At 41.3% G+C, this 24,042-nt stretch overlaps 3 protein-coding genes across 10 annotated transcripts in view; all 3 read right to left on the bottom strand.

Annotated features, from left to right (window-relative positions):
* Nucleotides 1-730: 730 nt before the first annotated feature.
* Nucleotides 731-11,491, bottom strand: klhl8 (kelch-like family member 8). 4 transcript variants are annotated; one of them, XM_041960094.1, is made up of 12 exons: nucleotides 11,366-11,491; nucleotides 8,470-8,686; nucleotides 8,103-8,164; nucleotides 7,683-7,848; nucleotides 7,272-7,592; nucleotides 6,818-7,004; nucleotides 6,380-6,523; nucleotides 5,718-5,829; nucleotides 5,257-5,425; nucleotides 5,009-5,168; nucleotides 4,457-4,658; nucleotides 731-3,548 (listed from the first exon to the last, which is right to left on the bottom strand). In XM_041960094.1, the coding sequence occupies exons 2-12, from the start codon at nucleotides 8,662-8,664 to the stop codon at nucleotides 3,425-3,427; spliced, it is 1,842 nt and encodes a 613-aa protein (XP_041816028.1). In that variant the 5' UTR covers nucleotides 8,665-8,686; nucleotides 11,366-11,491; the 3' UTR covers nucleotides 731-3,424. The 4 variants fall into 4 exon arrangements, with proteins under 4 accessions (XP_041816028.1, XP_041816031.1, XP_041816029.1 ...); XM_041960097.1 differs by having other exon boundaries at nucleotides 7,443-7,592; XM_041960095.1 differs by lacking the exon at nucleotides 11,366-11,491 and adding an exon at nucleotides 10,869-10,947.
* Nucleotides 11,492-12,206: 715 nt separating this feature from the next.
* Nucleotides 12,207-17,939, bottom strand: sdad1 (SDA1 domain containing 1). Its single transcript, XM_041960226.1, has 22 exons — nucleotides 17,759-17,939; nucleotides 17,522-17,626; nucleotides 17,311-17,409; nucleotides 17,063-17,173; nucleotides 16,628-16,699; nucleotides 16,432-16,532; nucleotides 16,234-16,291; nucleotides 16,066-16,140; nucleotides 15,879-15,980; nucleotides 15,715-15,784; nucleotides 15,515-15,618; nucleotides 15,060-15,117; nucleotides 14,927-14,985; nucleotides 14,757-14,833; nucleotides 14,529-14,626; nucleotides 14,330-14,406; nucleotides 13,981-14,110; nucleotides 13,782-13,873; nucleotides 13,505-13,695; nucleotides 13,323-13,407; nucleotides 12,766-12,927; nucleotides 12,207-12,641 (listed from the first exon to the last, which is right to left on the bottom strand). Exons 1-22 carry the CDS (start codon nucleotides 17,846-17,848, stop codon nucleotides 12,594-12,596), a joined length of 2,064 nt encoding a protein of 687 aa, XP_041816160.1. The 5' UTR covers nucleotides 17,849-17,939; the 3' UTR covers nucleotides 12,207-12,593.
* An 899-nt stretch (nucleotides 17,940-18,838) lies between these two features.
* The window catches only part of ptpn13 (protein tyrosine phosphatase non-receptor type 13), a 46,443-nt gene continuing 41,239 nt past the window's right edge, over nucleotides 18,839-24,042 (bottom strand). For all 5 annotated transcript variants that reach the window (XM_041959718.1, XM_041959720.1, XM_041959719.1 and 2 more), the window contains 16 exons: nucleotides 23,847-24,018; nucleotides 23,477-23,687; nucleotides 23,251-23,336; nucleotides 23,097-23,158; nucleotides 22,665-22,820; nucleotides 22,341-22,506; nucleotides 22,136-22,225; nucleotides 21,882-21,988; nucleotides 21,726-21,781; nucleotides 21,540-21,637; nucleotides 21,263-21,411; nucleotides 21,087-21,177; nucleotides 20,591-20,928; nucleotides 20,290-20,505; nucleotides 20,126-20,188; nucleotides 18,839-20,015 (listed from right to left, as the gene is read on the bottom strand). In XM_041959718.1, the coding sequence (XP_041815652.1) occupies nucleotides 19,938-20,015; nucleotides 20,126-20,188; nucleotides 20,290-20,505; nucleotides 20,591-20,928; nucleotides 21,087-21,177; nucleotides 21,263-21,411; nucleotides 21,540-21,637; nucleotides 21,726-21,781; nucleotides 21,882-21,988; nucleotides 22,136-22,225; nucleotides 22,341-22,506; nucleotides 22,665-22,820; nucleotides 23,097-23,158; nucleotides 23,251-23,336; nucleotides 23,477-23,687; nucleotides 23,847-24,018 (2,139 nt within the window). In that variant the 3' untranslated portion in view covers nucleotides 18,839-19,937. The remainder of the gene's footprint in view (nucleotides 20,016-20,125; nucleotides 20,189-20,289; nucleotides 20,506-20,590; nucleotides 20,929-21,086; nucleotides 21,178-21,262; nucleotides 21,412-21,539; nucleotides 21,638-21,725; nucleotides 21,782-21,881; nucleotides 21,989-22,135; nucleotides 22,226-22,340; nucleotides 22,507-22,664; nucleotides 22,821-23,096; nucleotides 23,159-23,250; nucleotides 23,337-23,476; nucleotides 23,688-23,846; nucleotides 24,019-24,042) is intronic.

The raw sequence follows: 24,042 nt of genomic DNA, 5'->3' as shown, positions 1-24,042 counted from the left end.
AATTTTACGTAACCAAAAAGAACAATTAAAAGTGATAAGCAAGATGCAAAATTTATGCATTTTCTAAGGTTGAAAAATGTTTTGTAATGTTTCCTTTTCAATAAATCACCTTGCTGAATGAATTTTAATGTAAAACACTTTCCTTGACTCAATGTGTTTCATGAACAAAATGTACTTTGCTCATCAAAAGATTAAACAACATTTCGGTGAATGCAGCGTCTGTGTGCTGTTTGAAAATGGCAGAAACACTGCGAGCAGTTTATCGGCCCCAGTAACTCATATCACGTCAAAATGACAATACAAACACATTGTTTGTTATCGCTTTGATGCAGTGGAACCATAAAGTCCAGAAGACAGGTTATAAGAACTGTCAATGAACTTTATACGGCCAAACATTTGCCGCCAAACTGTTACTTTTTAACTTGGTTTAACAGGATTTTACTTGACAATAAAAGCTAAATTTGACTGTTATTCTCATTTATAAGTACTTGTTCAGCAGACACTTTGTAGTGTAAACTGTAAATGAACCATGAAAGTCCCACAAAAGTAGTTCAGCACAGTCTGATGTGAGTATTGAGGGTGACTTTTCAGAAGTGAAGTGTTTCATAAAAGGGTGTTAACATAAACTTGATTGCTGAGGAGTTGGTTTGGAGCCAGCCTTGACTAGAAGGCAGAATTTCATGAAGCGTTACAGAAACAAAAAAACAAACAAACAAAGGAATCCCACCAATGAACTTTACACATAACTTTATTATATCAATTTATACCAATAGCATGTAAACAAAAAGCAAAAGATGGAAGCAGTCAAGAGGAGGAAGAACACAAAGTACCGTAAAGTTTACAAAAGACTCAGTACCTGGCTCAAAGCCAGCAACAATATTGATAATCTATTGTTGATAATATGCACTTGTATGAACACCGGCAGGACACAAACTACACAATAATATGTATATTTTCCAGTATAAACTGTATTTTAAACTCTGTCAGCCTATTCTGAAAAACAAAACTGTTGCCAGAAATGATTTGATTTTTCTTGGACAGAGCAGAAACAGGCAGAAATAGGAGTGTTAAATAAACATCTTCAAACATGAATAACAAGAAATTCTCCATTTAGGACAAAAATATACTCAGACTTCACATCTATTCTAGGAAAATAGTGCACAGCAATAGATTAGATAGTGTAGTAAAGAATAATACCAAAGGTACACCTATCTTATTATACAAAATGTCTATATATTAAAATATAACGTCACCATCTGCAGAGACAAACCTCAGCTGAGTCTCGTACACATCTGAAAGCACTCTGATTAGGATTTCTGACAGTCCAGCTATCGTCAAACACAAATCTTGAATTTTTAAAATCTGTCCCTGACAGTTTGAACAGATCTCTGTACAACAATGTAAAACTGAAAACTGGACTGGCGAGGCGCATCGTATTGCTCTGATCACTCCTCGACTCTCGGGTCTATAGCTATCAAACCTCTCTCAGGTCTGAGGACGAGGTAAAGGTGGCGACTCAGTATTCGGCAGGCGGTTGAACTGGATTTGCGCTGCCTGATGCACATGTTTTTGTGTTTGGCACTTGCAGCGGTTAAATTCTTCTGTCACTTCCTGACCAGTGACTGATTTGTCCCGGTCGGCCTTAAAATGATTGTTCACACACACGATGCAGCTTACTGATGAAATGCTGACAGAAGAACTCTGAAAAGCAGCTTCAAAATGTGCTCAAACAGAGGGGGTGGGCGCGTGCCGGTGTCACGGTCTGCCATGACATCGGTTATGCAATATCACCATAAATGTTTTCTCATATTAAATTAATTAACTGAGCTGTCAAAGCATGCAGGTAGAGGGCTACGCATGTACTCATAGAACTGGAGATACATCCACTAACTACTTTTTTTCTTTGCTATAATGCCAGTAACATGAAGATGTGAAGGTGTCATTACAAACAACATACACCAACTTTTCTGCTGTTGGCTGCAAGAACCAACACAAAAGTCTTCATCTACTCCCACCACCCGAGGAAGTGAAGACCCAGTGGATTAACTTGGTGGAAATGTCCCCACAACAGCAACTGGGAAAAACTCTCAGGCTTTGAGTTTTAACGTTATGTGTGTGCTAATCATTGAACTTCAGGCTGCTTTGAGGGCAGAGCAGGATTCTCTTCAAACCTGAAGCTCAAAGATGGATCGATACTGACGTCAAACTCAGAACCTGTAAGTTTTGCTATTTTTATGTAACTGCTTATTTTACTGGTGAGCCTGTTCCACAGCTATTCCAGCATCTATTGTAGACCCACACACTGGAGCAACACTAGCGTATTTAATACCGAGGGAAAGTTAAGAGAAACTGAACCTGAAGCCTCATTTGAAGCCACTTCAATAACCAGAGCAGTAGGATAGATGTGGGAAACTGTTTTTTCATGTTGCTTTTTGTGTCGTCTCACAAAGCCAGATGTAACGTTATCTCCACACTTCACACTGCAACACAAGTTCAGCTGGTTTTATTGTTACAGGAAAGCCCCCTCTGCTGCGTCGGTTTGTGTGTCTGTTGCTGCCGTATGTGAATGTACCTGATAGAAAGGCCCTGGGGTACTCGGACTGTTGTACTTAATATAATATACTTTGGGTTTACTGCTAAATAATCCCTCGTCTAACTTTGAAATGAAATATGAAAAAACATGGTTTAAATTTTAGGTCATATGGCCCACCCCTGTCTAACAGACTCCTTCACTGAACCTGGCATGATCAGAGGAATCTTAGAAATGTACTTGACATCTTAATATCGTATTTCAGATTGAAATGCTGCACTGCAAACAAGGTGCTGAATCCACTATCATCACATCTCTCTGGATTATGAAAACAACTGCAGAGCTAAAGAGTAAACCAGAGACAGTCTAAAGAGGAGACCTTTGAGACGCTTTCATAGTGGCCCACTATAAAGTCCCCGTTCATAGAGTGCAGTTAACCTACAGTTCTGAACCAAAACTCATCTCTCAGTCTCAAGACGCTTGCTTTAAATACAAGGCTCAGCTACTATTTTCCCTTTAAAAACTCAAAACTATGGCAAGCCAGTCGAACAGAAAAAAAATACAGTACAAAATACTACATCACTGACCGCAAATAACACCAGCAGGAGTCAAGAAACAAGTCTTGAACGTGTCATTTTGTCAGAGAAGACTTCAGATTTGTCAGATGTGCACTTCAAGTCAGTAAAACCTCCCTAATATTTCTCAATCACTGTGTGCAAGTCGAACATCAGCCTCAGTGTGTTTTAGGCTGGTGTTCAGACTTGGCGACAGTGATAAAGTTGCTGGGTGAAATCACTCCGTCACCGTTTTGTGCTTTGTGTCGTGTGCTTGTGCAGTGATCAGATCTGATGGTGGCCTGGCAGTCAGTCACCTGGTAATAAGTGGGGTTGGCGGTCACATGCAGTTGGCCACGTTGCTGGAGCCCTGGCCGACGTCCCTGATCTGGCTGACGTGAGACGAACAGACGGCCACGCCGGCGCCGGCACGGCAGTGAGACACTGAGCCCACCAGCTCCCATCTGAGCAGCAAACAGACATAAATCACAATAGAAGAAGAAGACAGAGTGACAGTCATTTATGTTTGATCCTTAACTGCTGAATTAAAATATTGGACTGTTGTCCAGGGTACCATTAAGTTTCATCTGGTTTCAATGCTCCTGTAACATAATTCAAATTTTATTTGAGAAAGACTGCACACCAATATATAACCGGATATACTGGCTTTGTCTTTCACTCCAATTTGCAGTGTGCATACTGCAGGGTTCCTGTTATTTGTTTGTATTTTCTCTTTTTGTTTCATGTTTTCTTATATTTCATGCACTGGTCTCCTTCAGCCCAACTGAATGCAAGGCGTAACTTCAGCATATTACTGGCAAAACACCAAGGTTCTTTGTGCAGCCTAATACTGAACAAATCCTCAAAAAAACAAAGAAAACTAGCATGTCCTCCATGACCACTTTCAGCTATAGCCTTCAGAAATGTGTTTTTCAGACTGTACGCATGTCAAACAAATATAAGGAAATCTGGTCATATATAAGAAAAAATGAAGACTTGTAAAAAGTCACAGTACAAGAGAGGATAATTTTACAGATTTATATAGATTCACTTTTTGACACAATGCACCTTTTTGATGTTGGGATAATGGCCAGCTACAGTTTGGCTGCTGCCAAATTATATGACCATATTTAGTGTTTTAAGATTGATGCATGAGAATGAATTGTTTGTATGTGTGTGTAAACTCGCCTGCCTGAAATTATTCCATGAGAGATGAATATGAATATCTATTAGCAATAAACACACAGCTGCTACCAAACACCTACAGTTTTATCCTAATGGGTTCTCACCACAGAGGGTTGTAAAACAGGGATAAAATCCACCTCGGTACCTTAGAAATGCATCACACAGTCCTCATACATCTCCTCCTTACCTGTTCATTCGAGGCTCAAAAGCCTCCACTGTGTTCAGGTAGATGTTCCCATTGTGACCCCCGACTGCGAACACTCTTCCCATCACAGTGGCAACCCCGACTCCCCCGCGGGGGGTGGTCAGCTCGGACACATACTCCCAGCGGTGCATTCGTGGGTCAAAGCGCTCTACGGAGCTCAGGGGTGAATTGTCATCAAAACCACCTTTAGGAAAGATGGGAGGGATAATTACTTAAAAGCACAACAAATGTATCCTGTAGGGTTACTTCTGATGGTTTCATGAAGATCGCTCAGGGGTCAAACAGGAAACTGGCATGCATGAGATTATCTCACATGCAATAATGACACATAACCTTCTAGGTATGCATGCTAACACTCAGCTGCTTGAGTAGGATTATGTTGCTGCTAAAGGAGAAGGCACAACAAAAGAGGATTTCATGAGTTGAAACAGCTTTGGACATTTAATGAACCTTGAGTGGCTCCCGATAAAAATCTCATTTTTACCCTCTGTAAACCAGACATGTGACCATCTAAGTTTTTTTTATTCCTCTCACCCACGACATAGAGGCAGCCATTGAGTTTGCTGACTCCATTTCCAGCCCGCCGCTGTCCCATCTCGCTGACCTCCGTCCACTTGTTGAGGTGTGGGTTAAACCGCTCCACGCTGGACAGCGACGCCACGCCATCGTTGCCTCCCACTGCGTACACGAAACTCTGGCAAGGAGAGAGTGTTAAACCAATGAAGACCAGAGTAGACATCATATATCAGTCACAAGTGATTCACAGCTTTCTACCGTCTTACCCCCAACGCCACAGATCCCACTCCTCCTCTGGGCGTGTTCATTGGAGCCACAGCACTCCAGCAGTCACTTTCGATGTCGTAACGCTCCACGTCGTTGAAGCAGGAGCTGTCATCCAGACCTCCGATGGCATAGATAGGACCACCAAGAGCTGCCAGGGCTATACCCCTCCTGAGAAACACACACAACCTTGCTCAAAGCAGTATTTCTGCTGTTTGTCTGTGTATAAATTATTCGCTACAGCGGAAGCCTGCTGCGACATACTGCATTCATTTGTTTCTAGAAAAGCTTTCTTTTTATCATCCACACTCCAAACCAAGACTGGTGTTTTCGCATCCATCCTGTTAGGCTTAGAATGGCCAACATGGAGAAAAGCGGCTTTGTGTGATAAGCACACTCTCCCAGAACGAAAGGCAAAGCAGAAAGTCCAGTTCACATTCAGTACATTGTAGTGTCTGAATACCTCTTGGTGTTCATGGAGGCTTTCATCATCCACTTGTTGGTGAGGGGGTCAAACATCTCCATGTTGCCTAAATGTTCATTACCATCATGGCCCCCAACAGCATAAACCTTACCTGAGGAAGCCAACAATAAACAGATATGAAGCCTTTACGATGATGTGACCTGACCAGTAATTACAAATCATCCATGGAACAAGCAACAAGTAATGAATCACAAAGATAAACAGCTGTTTTCAGTTGGTACAGAATATTGTAAAGTGTACTGTTTTCACCGTCATGTAAATGTGTAATGCAAATATTTCATTCTCTAAATTATCTTATACAAACTCAAATGTTAGGGAATGTTACATTCAATCAGCTGTCAGTAACAGAAGCACCTCTAATGCAATACACCACAAACTTCAGCCTCCAAACTGATCATAAGGTTGATTCAGCACCTCTCTAAAACATTTTATTTTATTTGATTACAACCTTTATCCAGATTAAGTTTATTGCTGAACTGTCGTATTGCATTGCATTAGTTTTACTAGGTGTGTATACTCAGGCAACTGAGTGTATGTCATGTTTTCCTGTGCTCTTCCAATTTCTTAACTTTTCCCTGTGTTCACCTTCCCATGCACCGTCTTTTACTTGTAGCAGTGTTATCATATATAAGCCCTCTTACCTCCTACAGATATTACACCCACGTGCCGCCGTCTGCTGTTCATTTCAGGACCAAAGAACCAGCTGTTCTTAGTGATTGAGTAGCACTCGATGCTGCGAAATGGGTCACCAGAACCCCCCCGGCCTCCCACGCAGAACAAAACCCCTGAAGAAGCGAAAGGAAAGAACAAAAAGTTGGCAAAGTGAGTAAGCATACATTATACTACATGCCCACAGAACCTCAGGATAAACACATTTTTAAAAAGATGAAAAAATATACACAGCAAATACACAATATATTACATTTGTGTATGATTGCTTATGTTATGAAGACAAGTGTGAGGCTGTTACAAAACACAAACACAGAAAAAAAGCATTGTTTAATGAATGTAGCTTGTATTTTTTAAGGATGATAAGACAAGGAGTAGTTACATGTTCAAGGCCACCATATAAGTACTACCTGCAGTGTGTTTCCGGGGTATTGTACGGATTGAGTATTCAAAGTCCAGCACCACCTTGTTGCTGAGGTGCAGATGGTAGTTCCTGGCTTCATCCATCAGGTCGCGGCAACTCAGGTTACCTTTGATCATCTCTTCCTTGGCCACTGTTCCAGTCAGGAACTCTACAGGGAGCAGGGGGAGGCGCACCTGAAGGAGAGACCAGCATAAACATACTGTGGTTGTAAAGGTGATTACGTAAAGCTGTGAACATACATAACACTAATTTTATAGACTGTTATGGAGCTAAACCTTCAGGTAATCAGTAAAAGAGGTCATAAAGTCTAACTTTACTAGAACTTGCACAGAGGTACTTCCAAACATACATATTAAACTTTAAGATTTTAAATTCAGGAAGATGCAACTTTCATGTAAGTTAGCTCGAACCCTTCTGATTGAGGCTATGCACTCTCTAACCTGAGACATGATCTGGTCCAGCCAGGCCTCATGGTGCTGTGGGTTTGCTTTCAGCCACTTCACTGCTGCATTGTACACCTGTGTCTCTGAGTGGATGTTGAGCTCACTGGAGGACAATAAAGTGCGCAAGTGCTGGGGGGACACGCATGTAAAGTCCTCACACTCCACTACCTCAGTGAAGTGTTCGCAGGCATAGCGGTCGGCCATGTCCATCAGGTCCACGCGATTGTGGCTTTCGGCAAAGGTACGAACCGCCAGGCAGTTGGTGGGGTGAAAATGGGCCTTCATGTACTCACAGCAGGCTCTCGCCACCAACTCCACCTAGCAGATCCAGGCAGTAATTAAGCAGTTTTACACAGAGAAAAAAATGTCTGTATGGTTTATTGGTTGATTGTATTTGTGTTTCTTTACCTGAAGGATGCAGGCAGCATAAAGCAGTGGCTGCACATTGTCCACAGTTAATGTGAGCTTGGAGGAGTAGGCAAAATGCACCAGGTCCTGGATGGCATCACCATCAAAGTCCTTGATCTCTATCAGTTCCTGCTTAGCCTCAGACATGTCTGACAGGAACATGGCCCTGAGGGAAGAAATGGCAACTTAGACACAAATAAGGTGAAACACACAAAGCTTGTGTTCTGCAAAAGCATTTGAAATACATAAAAATATATTTTATCTTTAAGTTTGGAAAGGACTCTGCCACTGGTCTTTACAGTTATTTGTTGTTTACTTTCTGTATGTTTAGTGCAAACATTTATCTGGCATGTAATGTGTTTATTGAAAATTGCTATTACAGGACTAGTTCAAATAATAAAACAGAAAAACAGAACATACCTGAAGTAAGGGATCACGCAAGCCAGCACTAGCTTGTGACATGGTATCAACCTACTGCCAACCTACAAAAAGAGACAAACACAAAATGCATGTTTGAAAAACAGGGCACACCCTGCATACAGTGCTAATAAACTCGCTGCATATTCACCTCCACAGTGTGATTGCTCAAGCAGGGCACTGTGATTTTGGCAGCTATTTAGAGGTTGGAAATAAATCAAACAACCACATACAACTTCAAATTTTGATTAATTAGGCTCTCATCTATTGATAGCTGAAAACACTAACATCAGTCGAGACATAAATATAGAACAAAAAAAAAACATTTTTTTTTTCTTTTTTCTCCTTGAGTCTGGACTGAGTGACCTACCTTCAGCGTGACATCACAGAGCTCTCCTACTTCATAGAAATGCCTGAGGGAGTTATGAAAGTCCTTCCAAGCCTCATGAGCTTCAAACACAAAGGACCCATCAGGCTCACAGTCTTTCGATGCCCTGTTTCCAGGTCGCTTCTCCTTGGACTTCAGATGCTTGGCATGGTCTGGCACCACATCCCCTGGTGCCATAGTTGGCTACAGGAAACAACACCTTTAAGAGAGATAAGAGACAATCAATTACAGAATGCATCTTTATGGTCAAAAAACAATATTACAATAATTATCACTCTCCATTTTGAAACGTGATAATCACAAAAGCTTTCTTAATCATACTGTAGAAAGTTACATTCATGAAATGTTCAAAATAATACATGGCCTCAAGTATTTAGGACCTCACTTGCTGATGAACTTTGGTCAAATTTAACCTTTGGCATGAAAACTGTGATCCACAAAATTTCTGTCACTAGTGCTGAAAAGATTAATTGATATAATCCACAGAAAATCAATCAGCAAAGTATGATTAATAACTTCAGTGTTTTTTTGTGAAAATGATTCATGAATCATTCTCTGGTTCCAGAGTCTCAACTATGAAGATTTGGTTCTTGTCAGTTTTATATTTGATGTTGTAGGGTTATGGAATAGTTCAATTTGAAGATGTCTTCAATTTTGGGATTTTGCAGTCTAGACAAATAAGTGAGGCATTGAAAAACAAACAGATTTACTGATGAGATGATCACTACTTGCACTCCTGTTTGTCACAATACAATTTCATGGAGAGGCTGTAAACAATAGTAAAACACAACTGCCCCTTTCCTAGTGATAGGAAAAGGGCCAACTCCTCCCGGACATTGACAAAATCATGTGAGAATAACTTGTAATCTGAGACAGAAACCGTAATTTGGTGTAAATAACATTCTACAGGCATTAATGGAGGAAAGAGAAGGGAAAGTAGTGGTGGGGGACATCGCCTGCCAGCTGAGCAAGTTTGGTCAGTATCCCTCCCCCTTTCATTGTCATTTAACCTTTACTCATTCAGCAGAGACTAGAGCCAAATGTTGGAAAAAATAGAGAACAAGCAGATTCCTCCAAGCTAACACAGCACACCACAAAGAAAATACAATGCAATCAAACCCAGAATATTTCCTACCTACTGCTGAATCTGGTGAAAATTCTCCACAGTTGAAATGTCACAGAGAAACTGAGAGCAGAAAGCCAGAGGGCAAAGCTCCACCCACACCTTACAGATGAGGCACTGTCTCTCTTTTAAGCTAGGTCTGCAACGCTGAATAGACTCAGTGTATCGCCCCCTCATCACTAGTCCTCTCAGCTTTAAGAGGAGAAACATCAAGTCCCATCATATGCACGAGTGATTAAAGGCTCTCTCCACAACTGCTCTACTTTACAGGTTCGGCTCCACTTCATGGTCTCTCATAACATGCAGGGACTCTTTCATTCAAGACAGATTCAGGATCTGTTGGAGCACTTTCATGGCCTTAATATGGTAACATCATCATGTTGTATTATTTATGATGGCTGAGATAGTCAATAATTTAAGCACAACTACTTGACTCCGCTGAGTACAAACTGAAAAAACATTAGTATGTGCCAACAGCAACCTCTTTTTCAATCCATATATATACACACCTTACCTACCTTACAAAAGGGACTCCCACTATACTGCACAACCAGCATATCACATTAGGTATGATGGTAAACAGAAGACAGGTGCGCACTCATGAGAATCTATTGTTGTCATGTCAAATTATTTTACCCACTCCTCTAAGAGCAAGCAGCAACTATTTGCAACCAAATGCTGCACTTGGTTTGCCCTTTGATCAATGACACTACAGTAATTACCCAACTAATGAGGCTGCTTCCTGCACGCTGCATTACTATACTTCCCTCACCGCCTTTTAGAAGATGGAGGTAGTTTGTGAACACAATTGTGCAGTCAGCTGGAAGTATTTTACATTTAATTCACCCGTTGAATAATCATATATTGCATTTCTTTTGATTACCTGTAACACATGCACCTTCTACTAAACCATCAAACCACGTAAGCAGCTCACAGAATTGTTTTGCACCAATGTATACCTATGCAGTAGATAGTGCTCGCTGTCTGAAAGAGTGTATCTTGCACAAGTCTAATCCTACTATGTACCAAAATATATAGTTAACTGACCCATATGTATGTGACAAAGAAGCTTTGCTAGCTACTCCAGGGCAAGAGAATACCCAGAGAAGATGCAAATATCTAAAATACAATCCCAGACATGCAGCCAATACACATAGCTAGCTGTTTAATGTAAACGACAGCTTCCGCCTTCATATGTCATTTAACATAATATTTGACGTGGCCACACGTTTGGAGTGCGATACCCAGAAATACTTACAGTTATGACAGTTGGGTTAGTAAAAAAGTATCGAGCACAACGGCTGACGAAAGCTGGACCAAAATATTTAGCATCAAACATAATCACACGTCAATAGTTTGTGAAGACGCGCTCGGATTACCAAAGGGGTAACGTTAAGTATAGTTATGGTAGTTAATATTGCCATATGTTATCGTCGTTAACGTTGTTTCTAGCGTTAAACCACATAGCAGTTTCTCTGTCTGAAACCAGACGGAACATAATGATGCGACACTTAAGAACATGATAAAGATAACTAGCATAACCAGATTGACAGTAACGAGAATAACGTTAACGGTTAGCTTGTTTGCTAACAGCGACTAGCAGCCAGCCTAGCATCTGCAGCTAATGTTAGCTCGCAAGGAATGGAAAATGTTTAACCAGGAATTTGGCGAAAATAGTAAACATATGATGGCGCACATTACTATGAAACCTTCAGGTATCGTTGCGTTAAGTAAAAAAAATAATAATTTACATACCTCATGTCGCAGCAAGAATTAAAATGCCGGCATCATTGAGTGAAATGTTTGGTATTAGCACGTTTGTTGTGGTTCCCTGTGCTTCATGGGTACTGTAGTTTAAAGCGTTACCTGAACAACTTCTTCTTTGGTTTGGCTGGCAGTCTAGACGCAGCGGTGGCGTATTGCTGCCCTCCCTCAGTCCGGACAACATCATTGGTACAAATCTACACATACCCCGTGTTATTAAAAGATGACCTGGTTTAAGACTCACTTCCTGTCTAACATATACAAGTGTTTGTATATGTTTATATACACACTTAGACAGACAGCATGCAGTAATGTGAATAAGAGTCTAGGAAGCCTCCCGTCTACGTTATGTATTGTTATTATTTTCCCAATTCAAAGCAAAAAAAAAAAAAAAATCAAATGACATCCGTCTCTTCTGACAAACTTAAACACCAAATGAGAGTAATGTGCAAAGTAAGGAAATGTTACGACAGTGCATACAATTATGTAACTATATTGGCCAATTAAATCTTTTCTAAAATAGCTGGAAGGAATCAGTCTGCTTCTATAGCTGCAACATAAACAACCAAAACACTAGCTAATACTTACATGCACAGTAATATTCCACTATTATTTCAAATATGAGTCGCGTAAACAGGATGCTCCAATTGGATATTCTGAATTACACTTTATTCCAAAAGGGGTATTTTCAGATTAAGACACATGGGATATGCTGGTATTATTCTGGTTTTAGGAGCATACTTTGGACATGTATACAGCCCATTCAGACTGTGTATCTCTTGCAGTCAGCTCTGTGTGTTGTCTAGCAAACAGTATGCACGACTGGGGTAGTGACGCATGCAAAAACAAAAGCCCACATTTCTGTTTGGAAGGAGAAACAAGCCAATTTTAAACATCACAAAAGACGGATATCAAGAGGCAAATATTGCAGCACTGAGCTTTTCAAGAAGGCGGCTGAAGGAATGAAACTGTGTTCATGTGAATGTCTTAGTAGGAATATCGTCTTCATTGAGACCTTTACTTACAAAGAAACCTTCACACAATTATCAAAGTTGGTTTATTTTAGAAGAGTGTAAATGTGTGCAGTTCATCGGCTGAAAATAACACACGAATAAAATGAGTTTTACAGGCTACTTGAAGGATGTACAATATTATTAGACACAGTCAGAGTTCAGGTTGGTGACGGCGTGAGGCAAACACAGCACGATGTCCAGGTGTCCTACTTGTGCTGCTTCCTCTTTTTCAGGAGTGCATCCCGTAGAGCGAGCTGGAGAGGAAACACAAAATATTTTCAGTTGAAATGTGAAGACCGTTTCACCTTCGTACTCAATCAAACAAACGTATGAAGAGTCAGATACAGCAGCTCCTTCTGACTGACAGGTCTGACTCACCTGTTTCTCTCTGAAGGAGCGTTTGCCTTTGGTTCGGACGTTCTGACTGTGTCTCATCATCATGAAGTTCTTCGTCCTCCTCTTCTCCTTGTTGCTGGTGCTGGCGTGTGGGTTCAGCTTGGTCCGCTTCTTCACAAACTCCTTCCGGTCGGTCCGTCCCGCCTAGAAAGACAAACGCGTCGTTAGAGCCGAGACAAATGTTTGACGGAAAATCAATCAATGTCTATTTGAATAATCAAAAATGCTACAAATAATTACAGGGATGCAAGACACTGACTCTAGACAGGCTGTGTGATGTGTACGCTATGGGTTTGATGTGTCCTACATGGGCAACTTCTGCTGTGTTTGACCTTCCACCTTGATTCAGAAGCCATCTATACACGGCTGACACGGCACTCACATACATAATATGAGGAAAACCTCTTGTTAACCGTAACAAGTTGATTATCACGTTATCCCCACATAACAAGGCTTGTTTTATCAGGATAACGGCATTACAATAAACTAATCTGTAAACCCGGCATACTAATCAGCCCACAGTTAGCGTGAGGTTTTACCATCGCTGTTGCCAGGCGCGTTTCCTTGTCTGCTTTTGGTTTCTTGTGCAGTTTCTCAATATTCCTCAAGGTCAGCAGCTCCCCTCTGAAAGATTTGTGGGAAAAAAAGAGTTTCACAAAAAACATTCTGTCGGAAACTTCCTCTCTGTAAATGAAGCTCTGGGCTCAAACAGCTTTCTAACCTGCTGTCGCGCTCGTCGTCGCTGTCCACAGTCTTCCTCTTCTGGCCCTTGCCCGGTGCAGCGTCGACCTCCTTGGCCATCTGGGCCAGACGGATCTTCTTGAAGTCGTCTTGAGTGAGGAGCCTGCTGCCGCTGACCGCCGCCGCTCTGGCTTTTCTCTCCTCGACGGGCATACTCTGAAGCTTCTCCGCCTTACGAAAACACAGGAACGCCAACATTAACACCAACACGCAACGAGCCACCGGCAGCTTCATGGGCAGTGCAGTTTCACTCTCACCACTTCTCCCGTGTCTTCATCAGACGAGTGGTGAACGTCCACCCACTCCCCGTCTTCTTCGTCATCACTAATGCTGGCACTCTCCCAGCCATCTGTTGTGCAATATGAAAAATATACGTATTAGCCTAATATTGATCACACAGCGTGATTCTGCTTTACAGATCAGCTCAGGGATCCAATCCTATGAATAGCTGTTTACCTTCGTCCTCCTCTCCCTCTTTGTTCTCCTCCTCCACCTCCAGGACTTCAGCTCCGGGGATGTAGTCTTTCGCCTCAAGCTCTCCGTAGTCTTTGATCTTGGCCTCTGCTGACGCCTCTGTGGGTCTCCCCTGGACAACAGGTAGCAGGGATTACAGTTACATTTCAATATACATACTAATGTACTGCTTTGTCAGTATTATAGGTTTCCTCTGTTTATAAAGCACACACAGGGGTTATAAACTCTTAATTGTATAATTTGCATATAATCGAACCTCTATATCTATTATTTATTATCAAAGAGATGATTTCAGTTTTTAATAAGTGTTGCTTTGGCTCAGTTGGCTCACCCTGTCCTTCTTGTGCAACATCTGTGGATTAAGACTCCTGAACAGCTGGATCAGTCCTCTGGCAGACATCATCACATCTGAGGGCAAATACAGGCAAAAGCGTGTTGTTTTGTGAGGGAACATAAGTGCATACATATGCTACTCGTCCTCTAATTAGTGCATGCAGAACTGTTAGAAAGAAAAACAGGCAGCCACTCACTCTTGTCTTTGTGGGTTTTGTACTGAGCCAGGTCCTGAAGCAGGTCTTCTGTGATGGCGAGCGGGCAGCGGGCCGTCACTTCCTTGATGGCATTGATACTTGAGTACAAAAAGGGGTAAAATACACTATAACACAGCACAGTAGAAAGATCTGTGTGGATATTTATTTCTGAACATTTTTTCTTCACATTTTAGATGAAACCAGGAAGTGGACCAGGCTGCTACTCACCCCACAGTCATGACCTCCCCGGAGTTTCTGTCTGTCACAAAGTTGTTGGCGATGGTCATGATTACAGGGTCGATGATCTGCACAAGAGGGAATGTACGAGAACTGTTACACTGGAATCCCAGAGTTAAGTTCACGGTAATGAAATAATAAATGTGCAGATCTTAACGTACATCTGGTGGGACGAGCTTATGGGAAGCCTGAGCAGCACACAGGAGAATCTTTGTTACCTCTAGAAAGACAAGAGTTTTTAAAACATGTCTTATCAGCAGACTTTCATTTTCTTTTACTGTGAGCTATTTTTACCTCTTTGATGGGGCTGCAGAAACCTCTGGATGAAGGGATAAAAATTGAAGAGGAAGAGCTGAAAAAAAAACAGTATTTATTACACAACCCTGATTAAAAAAAGGTTGGAACAGAATGAAGCATCTGCAAACAAACTTGTTTACCTACAACAGTTTTACAAAGTGTTCCTGAGCCCATGTAGTAACATCCTTTATGCAATCATGTGTTCAAAAAATGGTGAACCTCGCTCCATCCTCGCTTGTGAACTACTGAGCCTCTCCAGGATGCCCCTTTCATACCCAATCATGATACTATCACCTGTTACCAATCAACCTGTTTACCTGTGGAATGATCCAAACAGGTGTTTTTGGAGCGTTCCAAAACTCTCCCAGTTTTTTGCTGCTCCTGTCCCAACTTGTTTGAAACATGTTGCTGCATCAAATTCAGAATGAGCAGATAATTACACGAATCAATACCTCATGGATTCCAACCAGTCTGGATATGAGATCCATCATCATGATCTTCACCTCGAAACGCTCTTTAGAGTCTTCCAACTGCTTCAAGAGCTTCTCTGAGAAATCTGAGTAAAAAGGGATATTTGACAGTTCAGACTTCGGTACACTGCAGCACAAAACGACAAATTATTTTCTGCAGTGGAGACGAGAGGTGAGCCTACCTTGAGGATCATGAATAAGGTGAATAGCGGAGAAATTGAAGACTTCCGCTTTCCTCTTTTTCTTGTGTTTCTGCCCAAAGAGTTGAAACAATGAGCTGAATTCATTTAAACACAAATGTAACAGTATGAGTCACGCTTCTGCAGTGCGGTCACAGCGGTGCTACCTTCAGGACTTTCATCGCCTTTTCCAGCTTCTTCTTGTTTTTCGTGGTTTTCTTGCCAGTCGAGTATCTCACCTTCAGGTCCCGGACTGAGGGTCCCTCCGTCTGAAAGATAAGACTGATTTTTCACAAAACCAGCACAACAGAGCTACAGATTTGTCTGGGTTTTACATGCATGACACAAACTTGCCTCTGATTCTGAATCACTCTCATTTTTCTCGTCATCATCTTTGCCCAGAAAGAATTTAAGACCTGCAACAAGGATCTGAACAGGAAGAGAGGCAGGTGAGAATGCACAGGGCTGTCACTCATACTGTATAATAAACAAAGCGTTGTTTCAAATGTAAAAAAAACTTACCTTTGTCACCTTGGAGAAGCATGCTGTTGTAATGACATTAACGGTCTTGGCATCATTCCTAAGACATGAATAAAAAGACAAGAATGTTATTATCTTTTTTTTAATTAAATCTTTATTTAAACAGATGAGTCCCATTGAATTTCTTGTAAAATGAGAGCTCTACAGAATCATTAAATCCAGTGTACCAAAAAAACTCACCATATATTCCTTTTGTAAAGCTCAACCATGACATCTAAGGAGATCTTTGCTGCTATGGGATTGCTGTCTCTCAGCATGGTGTACATGAAGTTCTGTAAGGTCTGAAACACACAACAGTAAAACACAGACAGTGAGTGGTGGCTGTTTTTTAAGCACCATTCGAACCTGTGTGTGACGCATGTGTGTGTGTACTTACTGTGTTAACCTTGTTGTTTTTGTGCTTAGCATTGATGTTTTTGATATCGGTTACAATATGTGTGTACAGTGTCTGTGGAGAGAGAAAAAGCAAATGTTGACTTCTGGAAGGCGAAGAGGGAAACAACAAAAGAGCACACAACATGAGAGAGTCAACATGTGGACATAAATGGACACATACAACACCAGAAAAGCAATCAGCTTGGTCTGGTGAGGTTTTTATAGACAGACTGCACAAATTCACCCTCTACCCCAAAACTACTTCCAGTGCGTTTGCCTCTCCTTGCCACTTAGGTATGGAAGGAAACACTAAAAACACCTTTAATATGCAATATCTACTGAAATATCAATGCATCCTACAATTTCATGGAAAAAATGAAACTACTATCCGATGCCTACATGCTACCGTAGATATTCGAGGGCTGAGTGCTCTAACCTTTCTGAGAAGCTTGTCGTGACATCGCAGCAGCTCAAAGAAGAGCTCCAGGAGACCAGAGGGGTCGATCAGATCTTTATTCCTCAGAAGAATAAGAGCTTTGCAGAAGGTCTGGCAAAGACCAGGAAGACACAAAATCATTTCAGTGATAAGAGACACCTCATCTGCAGAAATATCAGCAAACTCATGACGATCAGTTACTTGATATGGATGACAAAAGAAGCTGCTGTGCTGACAGATGTTCTCACCATTCTTAGGTCTGGCTCTAGGACTGTGTGGTAACTCAGTAATAACTCAGACAGCTCTTGTGGAAAGGTGGACAGGTGCTGCAGGTAGCAGTGGCCAACCTAGAGGACAATAGGAGATTGAATAGACAACGTGTCGACTATGGGAGAGTACTGCATTACTGGTGATACACACAGTCTCAGCTGTGGGTACAAGCTTAAACACAAACAGTACCTGAGCAAGAAACATGACAAGCTCCGCCAGGTCCTTGTTCGGCTTGTCAGGCTGCAGTTTGAAGATCTGAACATTGGACTGGTAGTGTCGAAACTGCTGCAGAAACTGTTGACAGCACGACAACAACCACTCGTGATTCACTACTGCAGCACACTGACAGTTTTCGTATGCTTAAACCAACAGGTAACAGCAGGTCTACTAGCTAAAACTTTAGCAATGTTGGCTAACAACACTTACCTCATCTACGTATGACTGTGGATCTCTCTTAATAAGATTCTGCAGCTGTGGCAAATTGTTTGGCAATTTGTTGTTCTGTCGTCCGGACATGGTTTACGACAAAACTGGCAGTATGTTTAGAGAAATTTCTGAAAACCAGCAGATTTTACACTGCATGCGTGGACAGTGTGGAGGCTGCCATTCAGCTAGCAGGCAAATCTAAACGTCACATCCGGCCCAGTCAGCTCACTTCCGCTCTCAGTAAAAGAAGCGTTATTATTTTGCAGCTGTTCTTGTGAATTTAAACGACGCAGCTAAGCTTCATATTGTAAAAATATTGTTTATGCGACCACTTTCCTTACGTACCACCTTGGTCAACGTTAAATTTGACCCAGGGCTCGTGTTGCGAAGCGAGAAGCAGGCTAGCGTTAGCATGCTAGCTAGGTTGTTCATAACAAGTCAGTGCGTTTGGCAAATTTACCGTTTGTATTGAAGTATTTCGTGTCAACTTTTAAGTCATTTACCTTTTTATAGATGATTATCAGTCGCACTAATGTAGTTAAACGGGGAGAGTGAAGTGACAACGTTAAAGTTAGTAGGTTTCCTTGCTAAACCAATCTAAAACGCCTCTTTCAAAGTTTTATTCTTAAATAACATTCTCAGATATTTTTTAACATAGTAGAATGTTTGGAAACAAAATATGATATATATGTTTTCAGTCTGTTTTTCTTTGATGGTGCATTCTGCAGGATTTGCACTTCATTGACTCCATCAATAAACCAGACGTGCAAAGAGAGAAAAATGGCTGTCTAACACATTGAGCAATAAGAGCTTTATTTTGTTTAAAGGGGCAACTGAAAAGCCGCTGAGGCCCAAAAACTAAACTGAAAGATTTTCGGGACACAAAGCAGTATTTCCAGAATTAGTTAACAGTGATGTGATTTTTGGCACCACATGGTGGTGAAAGTGGTATAAGACAACTTCTGCTGCTTTCTGCCACTGTATCTGTAGAAAATGACACTGGTTCATCCGTTAACTCGGGTGAGCGTTCATTCAGGACAATTATGTTCAAGGAGTCCATACAAGGAAAAGACAGTAACATGAGCACCTGCACAATATGTATTCCATTTCAACATTCAGGCAAAAAATGAAAATATGAATTCTACAATGATCGGTCTTTGTATTGTTCATTTAATTTTATGGTCAATTATGAGGCCGTTGTTTGCTTTTCTGCAGCGTTACTATGGGTTGAAAAATTAACACCAGTATAATGCAGAAAATCACCCAAACTACAAAGCCAAAAATGATAAATTAACACTCACTGACAGCCTCAGCACAGATTCAACATTATAAGCTTTGTTATTGCAATACTGTATAGTAACCTATGTAGTGTATACAAAGTCATTTTCAAGTCATCAACTGTTCTACAGGTGCACAAGCTTCTCTTCCTCAGTGGTTTTGTTAGTCAGCAAGCTTGGAAAAGCTGTATTAGGTTAATGTTTATATAAATGAAGTTTGGAATGTGTTGGCAACTGTTTACACAGCATGAATGCGCACAATAACAAAGTTCGCCAATTTCAAAAGTATGCCAAAAGGCAATGTGAAGTAAAAGTCAGGAAAATATTTAATATTTTTCAAATGAAACTTTCCTCGACATAACATTTTAAATGTATCCAGTTTAATTTTCAGGAGATGAATATGTACACTTTTAATTTCATCATTTACCCTCAGGTAGTGAGCAATTACTGTATAATAGATTTACAAAGCAAATACTGACATAGTATTCTGTCAAGGCATGTTCCAGCATCAAAACAGGATTCAAAATACACAAGTACAATTTTGTTCCACATAAAATACGAAGTCATTCATCACTTTCAGAGTTATTTTAGAATATCCAAGAATCTGGAAAAAAAAACAAAAACATAAGTGTTCTCTTGTTGGTGACAATAAGAAATACAATCAGCAGTTCCCATAAATGCACTGAAAAAGAGTAGCAGCCAAAGAGCGAGAACTCAAAAAGCAAACATAAAAATATAGACTTCTTTAAAGGATGTACTCTTGAGAGCTGAATGTTTTAAGGCATTTTAAAAACATATAGTGTAATTTGGCAATTTCTGCCTGTGTCAACTCTCCTCCATTTTTGTTTTGCTCTTGTGAAACAGTCATCCAGCCTCTACATGACGGCGATATGTGGTTTCTACTATCCTGAGATGTTTTCCTCTGCTTGAAGGCATCTGAGGACATAGAGGATCACTTGATAGCAGAAGATATACTGGTCCTGTAAGAACAAAGGGACAACGTGTGAAAAAAAAGTGAACCAAAGAGATGTCGAATCAATACAGCTAAGAGTTAAGCTACTTCATCCTAAACATGAACGTTAAAACTCACCTCTGTTTGGACCATTCCGTGTCTCTGAAGTCTCATGTTCCTTACGACGTCTGAAATATCAAACTGCAAAACATCGTTTATTAGATTGTGATCATACTGAACGAGAAGAGTGCAAATAAGAAAAGAAGCTTCCTTATAAACAAGACATAAGATCGTCTACTTACATCCGCATCTTTACTGATGAGACCCAGCACCACGTCTACACAGATGAGGGTCCCTGATCGACCAATGCCTGCGCTGCAGTGTGTGATTATGGGCCCCGATCGATGAGCGTGCCTCATGTAGGATATAAATGTGAGCAGGTGCTCGGGTTGCGAGGGCGTTCCGTGGTCGGGCCATCCCGTGTAGTTCAGATGAGTTACATGCTGGATTTCATTGGTCTAAGGAGGGAGGAACTCCTATGTTAATGTGCTTATTGAAGTTTAAATTATCAAAAGAAAATTAAATCTCTCTATATAAGCCTACCTGGACATCTTTGACCTCAATGAGTCGGATGACAAAGTTGTCGAGATGCTGGTCTTTGATCAGCATGATCTGTAACCTGTCGTCCACCATCTCTGCTGTCCTGGGTGTGTCTGGCCAGTACCGCTGACATTTCACTTTCCCCGCCTCTACTTCCTGGGTCATCATGGCGATCACGTTGGACTTCTGCTCCCAGACCATTTGCCAGAAGTCACCCAGAGTGGTGGGTAAGGGACCCTGACAGGCGATGTACATATAGTTCTCATCCTTCACTGACATTTTGATGAAGTTGGCGTTGATGTAGCCCCCGTCTTCGCCCAGCATGACTCGGGTTGTGTCAACTAGAAGAGATGCATGCAAAAAAAAAAAAATTCAAATTACGTTCAACATTTTAAGTATCCACCTTTGCATTAAGTGACATTTATTGAAAAAGCCCTCCAGTTTCCTGTTAGGATACACTGTACAAAACACCAACCAAGAAATTAGTGACTTTTCTTACAGGGAACAATATTCTTGTAACGATTCTTCTTCTTGTTCTCCTTCGTCTGACCTATTAAACAGTCATCCAGAGGCTGGAGATTCTGAAGATTCTGCCAGAAAGGAAAACAGATGCTCATAAAAATCTCATGGATTTCAAAGAATTCACCAGCATTGAAACTCAAAGTGGATTCTTACTTCGAACTCCTGCAGCGGGACTTTCTGCTCCAGGAGGCCCCTCATCATGCTGACCACTGTGTTGAGCTTTGGTCCTGTGTACTGGCCATCAGGGACCACTTTGACGAGGGGCAAAGACGTCAGCTCATCCTCCGTGATGATTGGCCCGTCTGGGGGAAGACAGAATGGAGGGCCAAAACAGCAATTGCAAACATAATTAAATGATGACAAAATTATAATGCTAAAAAACAGTTCAGGAACTGTGTATAAAGTGAGAAGTGTTGAAAGTCAGTTGTACCATCTCTCAATCTGGAGTCTATGTTTTCAATAGGCAGGTCATCACTTCCCCACGTGATTTCATCTTCCTCTGGTTGTCCGGCACTCATTTGCAGATAGCTGTTAATTTGAAAACATTGACAATGAGAATTGAATATATTGACAGTACACAATTTTGACAGGTGTAGATCCAAAATGCTAATCTTACTTTTCATTCCTCGGATCATCAACACTTTCCTCTTGCCATTTCACTTTCCGGGAACTCTATTATGGAACAGTCATCAAAAAAACAAGGGAAAAAAACAGATATGAGCTGCAGGTAGTTTCAAAGTTCACTAAGTGTGGTGTTGGGCTTGATTTGTACCTCTGGGGAGTCTTCAGGTAAAGATGAGCCATCACAGTCTGTGTCCTCTGAAAGCTCTGCGCTGTGCTCCATCTCTCTTTTCTTCTCTAGTGGACCATCTTCATAGTCTGTAAAACATGGGGGGTCCAGTTTGTCAAATTCACAACTGTATTATTTGATTTACCAATTAATTAATATTGTTAATAAAATTACACAATGTTCAACATTGCTCTAATGTGATTTTTCCATACATTTTCTAGCCTGTGTGTTATTACCTATTGGTGGTATTGGAGGGAAACTACCAGATTTCAGCTCATCGTGGAGAGTACGCAGCTTACTCTTCACTCTGCTGTCCTCACTCAGGTCTGTCGGCAACAGGAAGGAGAGCGGGTTGTTTGCAAAAAAAAAAAAAAGTCACATTGTTGCAAAACTAATACAAATGCCAGAACGCATAGAAATGTTTTGGGTCTCTGATTGTACCTGTGTTTCCATTGCACTTGTCAGAGTTGATGGGCAAGTAGGCCAGGTATGTGTTTGGGTTCTGGTCTGGCGGTCTGGACACTATTAGCTGCACCAGGCCTTTAGCTTTCCGGATGGTGGTGACAGCTTTGGTGTGGGACACACCTGTCATTAGCTCTTCATTCACCTGCAAGAAAAAGATAAAGTCATAATTAAAATGATTAAAAAGAGAAGGTTGTGAATTGTTTTGTCATATGTCATATTGTGGGCAGAGGTCAGCAGTTAAAAACTACATTAATTAATATGACCTTAAATTCTGAGCAGCAATTGTCAGACATCACTCACTTTTAGCAGCCTGTCTCCCACTTGCAGTTTGCCTGAGGACTCTGCTACCCCTCCTGATGTGACGGACTTGACAAAGATCCCCCTCTCCCCTCCAATCACAGAGAAACCCAGACCTCCAGAGTGCGGCTTCTCCAGATGCAGCTTAATGATCTCCTCCTGCATATTCACCAAACAAACGAGAAATCACCTTTAATTCAGGATTCAAGGGGAGAACTGTTTGGTGGTGACGTAGCTAGTGAAAGAATGCTATCAGACGTAAGCAGTCGCGCTTTGATAATAACTACCAAAATATTATTCTGATGAGAATATTTCTTCATGTATTCATCTCAACAATACATCAAATTGCTGTAACCATTTGCCTTTAAACAAGTTTTAATTAAGCTCATCAACAATATATAAAGCGAGAAAATAAAAATGCACGTCTTAACTTACCTCTAAAGGACAAAGTGCTGCAAGACACTCTGCATCTCTTGGATCTTCTCCTTTAAGAAACCCTTAAACAGAAAACAATATTGCAATTATGTGCAAAGTAATAGACGATGACATTTCCATATGAGACATACAGTATATAAGAGGTGAAACATACCATTCATGCTGGATGACACCTTGGTGTTGATGTTGGCGTTAAGAAAAGAGACAGTTTTCTGCCCGGGGGAGACAGGCTTTCCATCCCTTTTAGCCACAGAAAATAGAAAAATAAAGTTATTAAAATGATGGCATGTATAACATCACGAGCTAAAAACAACATTCTCTAACGGCATCTGGAAAAGCAACAATGACTTAGCGCGAAAACAGATTATTTGTAAGACTACCTCGTGGCCTTGAGGGAGAGGTTGTCGAGGGAGAGCTCCAACAGTCTGGTGCTCTCACTGAGAGTCAGGTCCTGGGTGGGGGCACCGCAGATGTAGTGAACTAGATCAAGTGGTCTCAGGCTGCCTTCCTCAAAGGCCATCGAACCTGGCAGGATGTCTTTCACAAACAAGACACCGTATACGCTGTCACTGCCACCGTCCAGTACCAAACCTGGTGATACAGCATGGAGTAAAACAATTTAGGCTTGACTTGAACAAATGATTTTTGATGCAACATCTGGGAAAGCTTGCATAGCCCTTGAACAGACAATGTACGGTGCCTGAATTTCAAATGAGACTTTTATCTTGTTAATGAGTGACTGTTTCTTACCCAGTGGTTCTTGGCTGCCCTTAAAACAAATGTCAGGCAGCAGGTGGGCTTCTATGGGGGGCTTGGGAGCCTCCAAGACCCTCCCTACCACCAAGTCAACCACACAGGGGGCTGCACGCACAAGATTTACCACCTCGGTGTGGCCCATATTGCTCACATCTGTGTTGTTTACCTGGAGATGGAAAATGAAAGATTC

The sequence above is a fragment of the Chelmon rostratus genome, chromosome 19 (assembly GCF_017976325.1).
Source record: "Chelmon rostratus isolate fCheRos1 chromosome 19, fCheRos1.pri, whole genome shotgun sequence".
Classification (NCBI taxonomy): domain Eukaryota; kingdom Metazoa; phylum Chordata; class Actinopteri; order Chaetodontiformes; family Chaetodontidae; genus Chelmon; species Chelmon rostratus.
This window is presented reverse-complemented; position numbering and strand designations above follow the sequence as displayed.

What these genes read in the sequence shown, in the direction of transcription:
- klhl8 (XM_041960094.1), bottom strand. Translation starts at nt 8,664, where the DNA reads ATGGCACCAGGGGATGTGGTGCCAGACCATGCCAAGCATCTGAAGTCC. An exon ending in TCTGTGATGTCACGCTGAAG is followed by an intron (nt 8,165 to 8,469) that starts GTAGGTCACTCA and finishes CTCTTTTTGTAG; the next exon opens with GTTGGCAGTAGGTTGATACC. An exon ending in ACCCCGGAAACACACTGCAG is followed by an intron (nt 6,524 to 6,817) that starts GTAGTACTTATA and finishes TCGCTTCTTCAG; the next exon opens with GGGTTTTGTTCTGCGTGGGA.
- sdad1 (XM_041960226.1), bottom strand. Translation starts at nt 17,848, where the DNA reads ATGTCCGGACGACAGAACAACAAATTGCCAAACAATTTGCCACAGCTG. An exon ending in CGCGCCTGGCAACAGCGATG is followed by an intron (nt 12,928 to 13,322) that starts GTAAAACCTCAC and finishes TTGTCTTTCTAG; the next exon opens with GCGGGACGGACCGACCGGAA. An exon ending in GCTCCTTCAGAGAGAAACAG is followed by an intron (nt 12,642 to 12,765) that starts GTGAGTCAGACC and finishes TTTCCTCTCCAG; the next exon opens with CTCGCTCTACGGGATGCACT.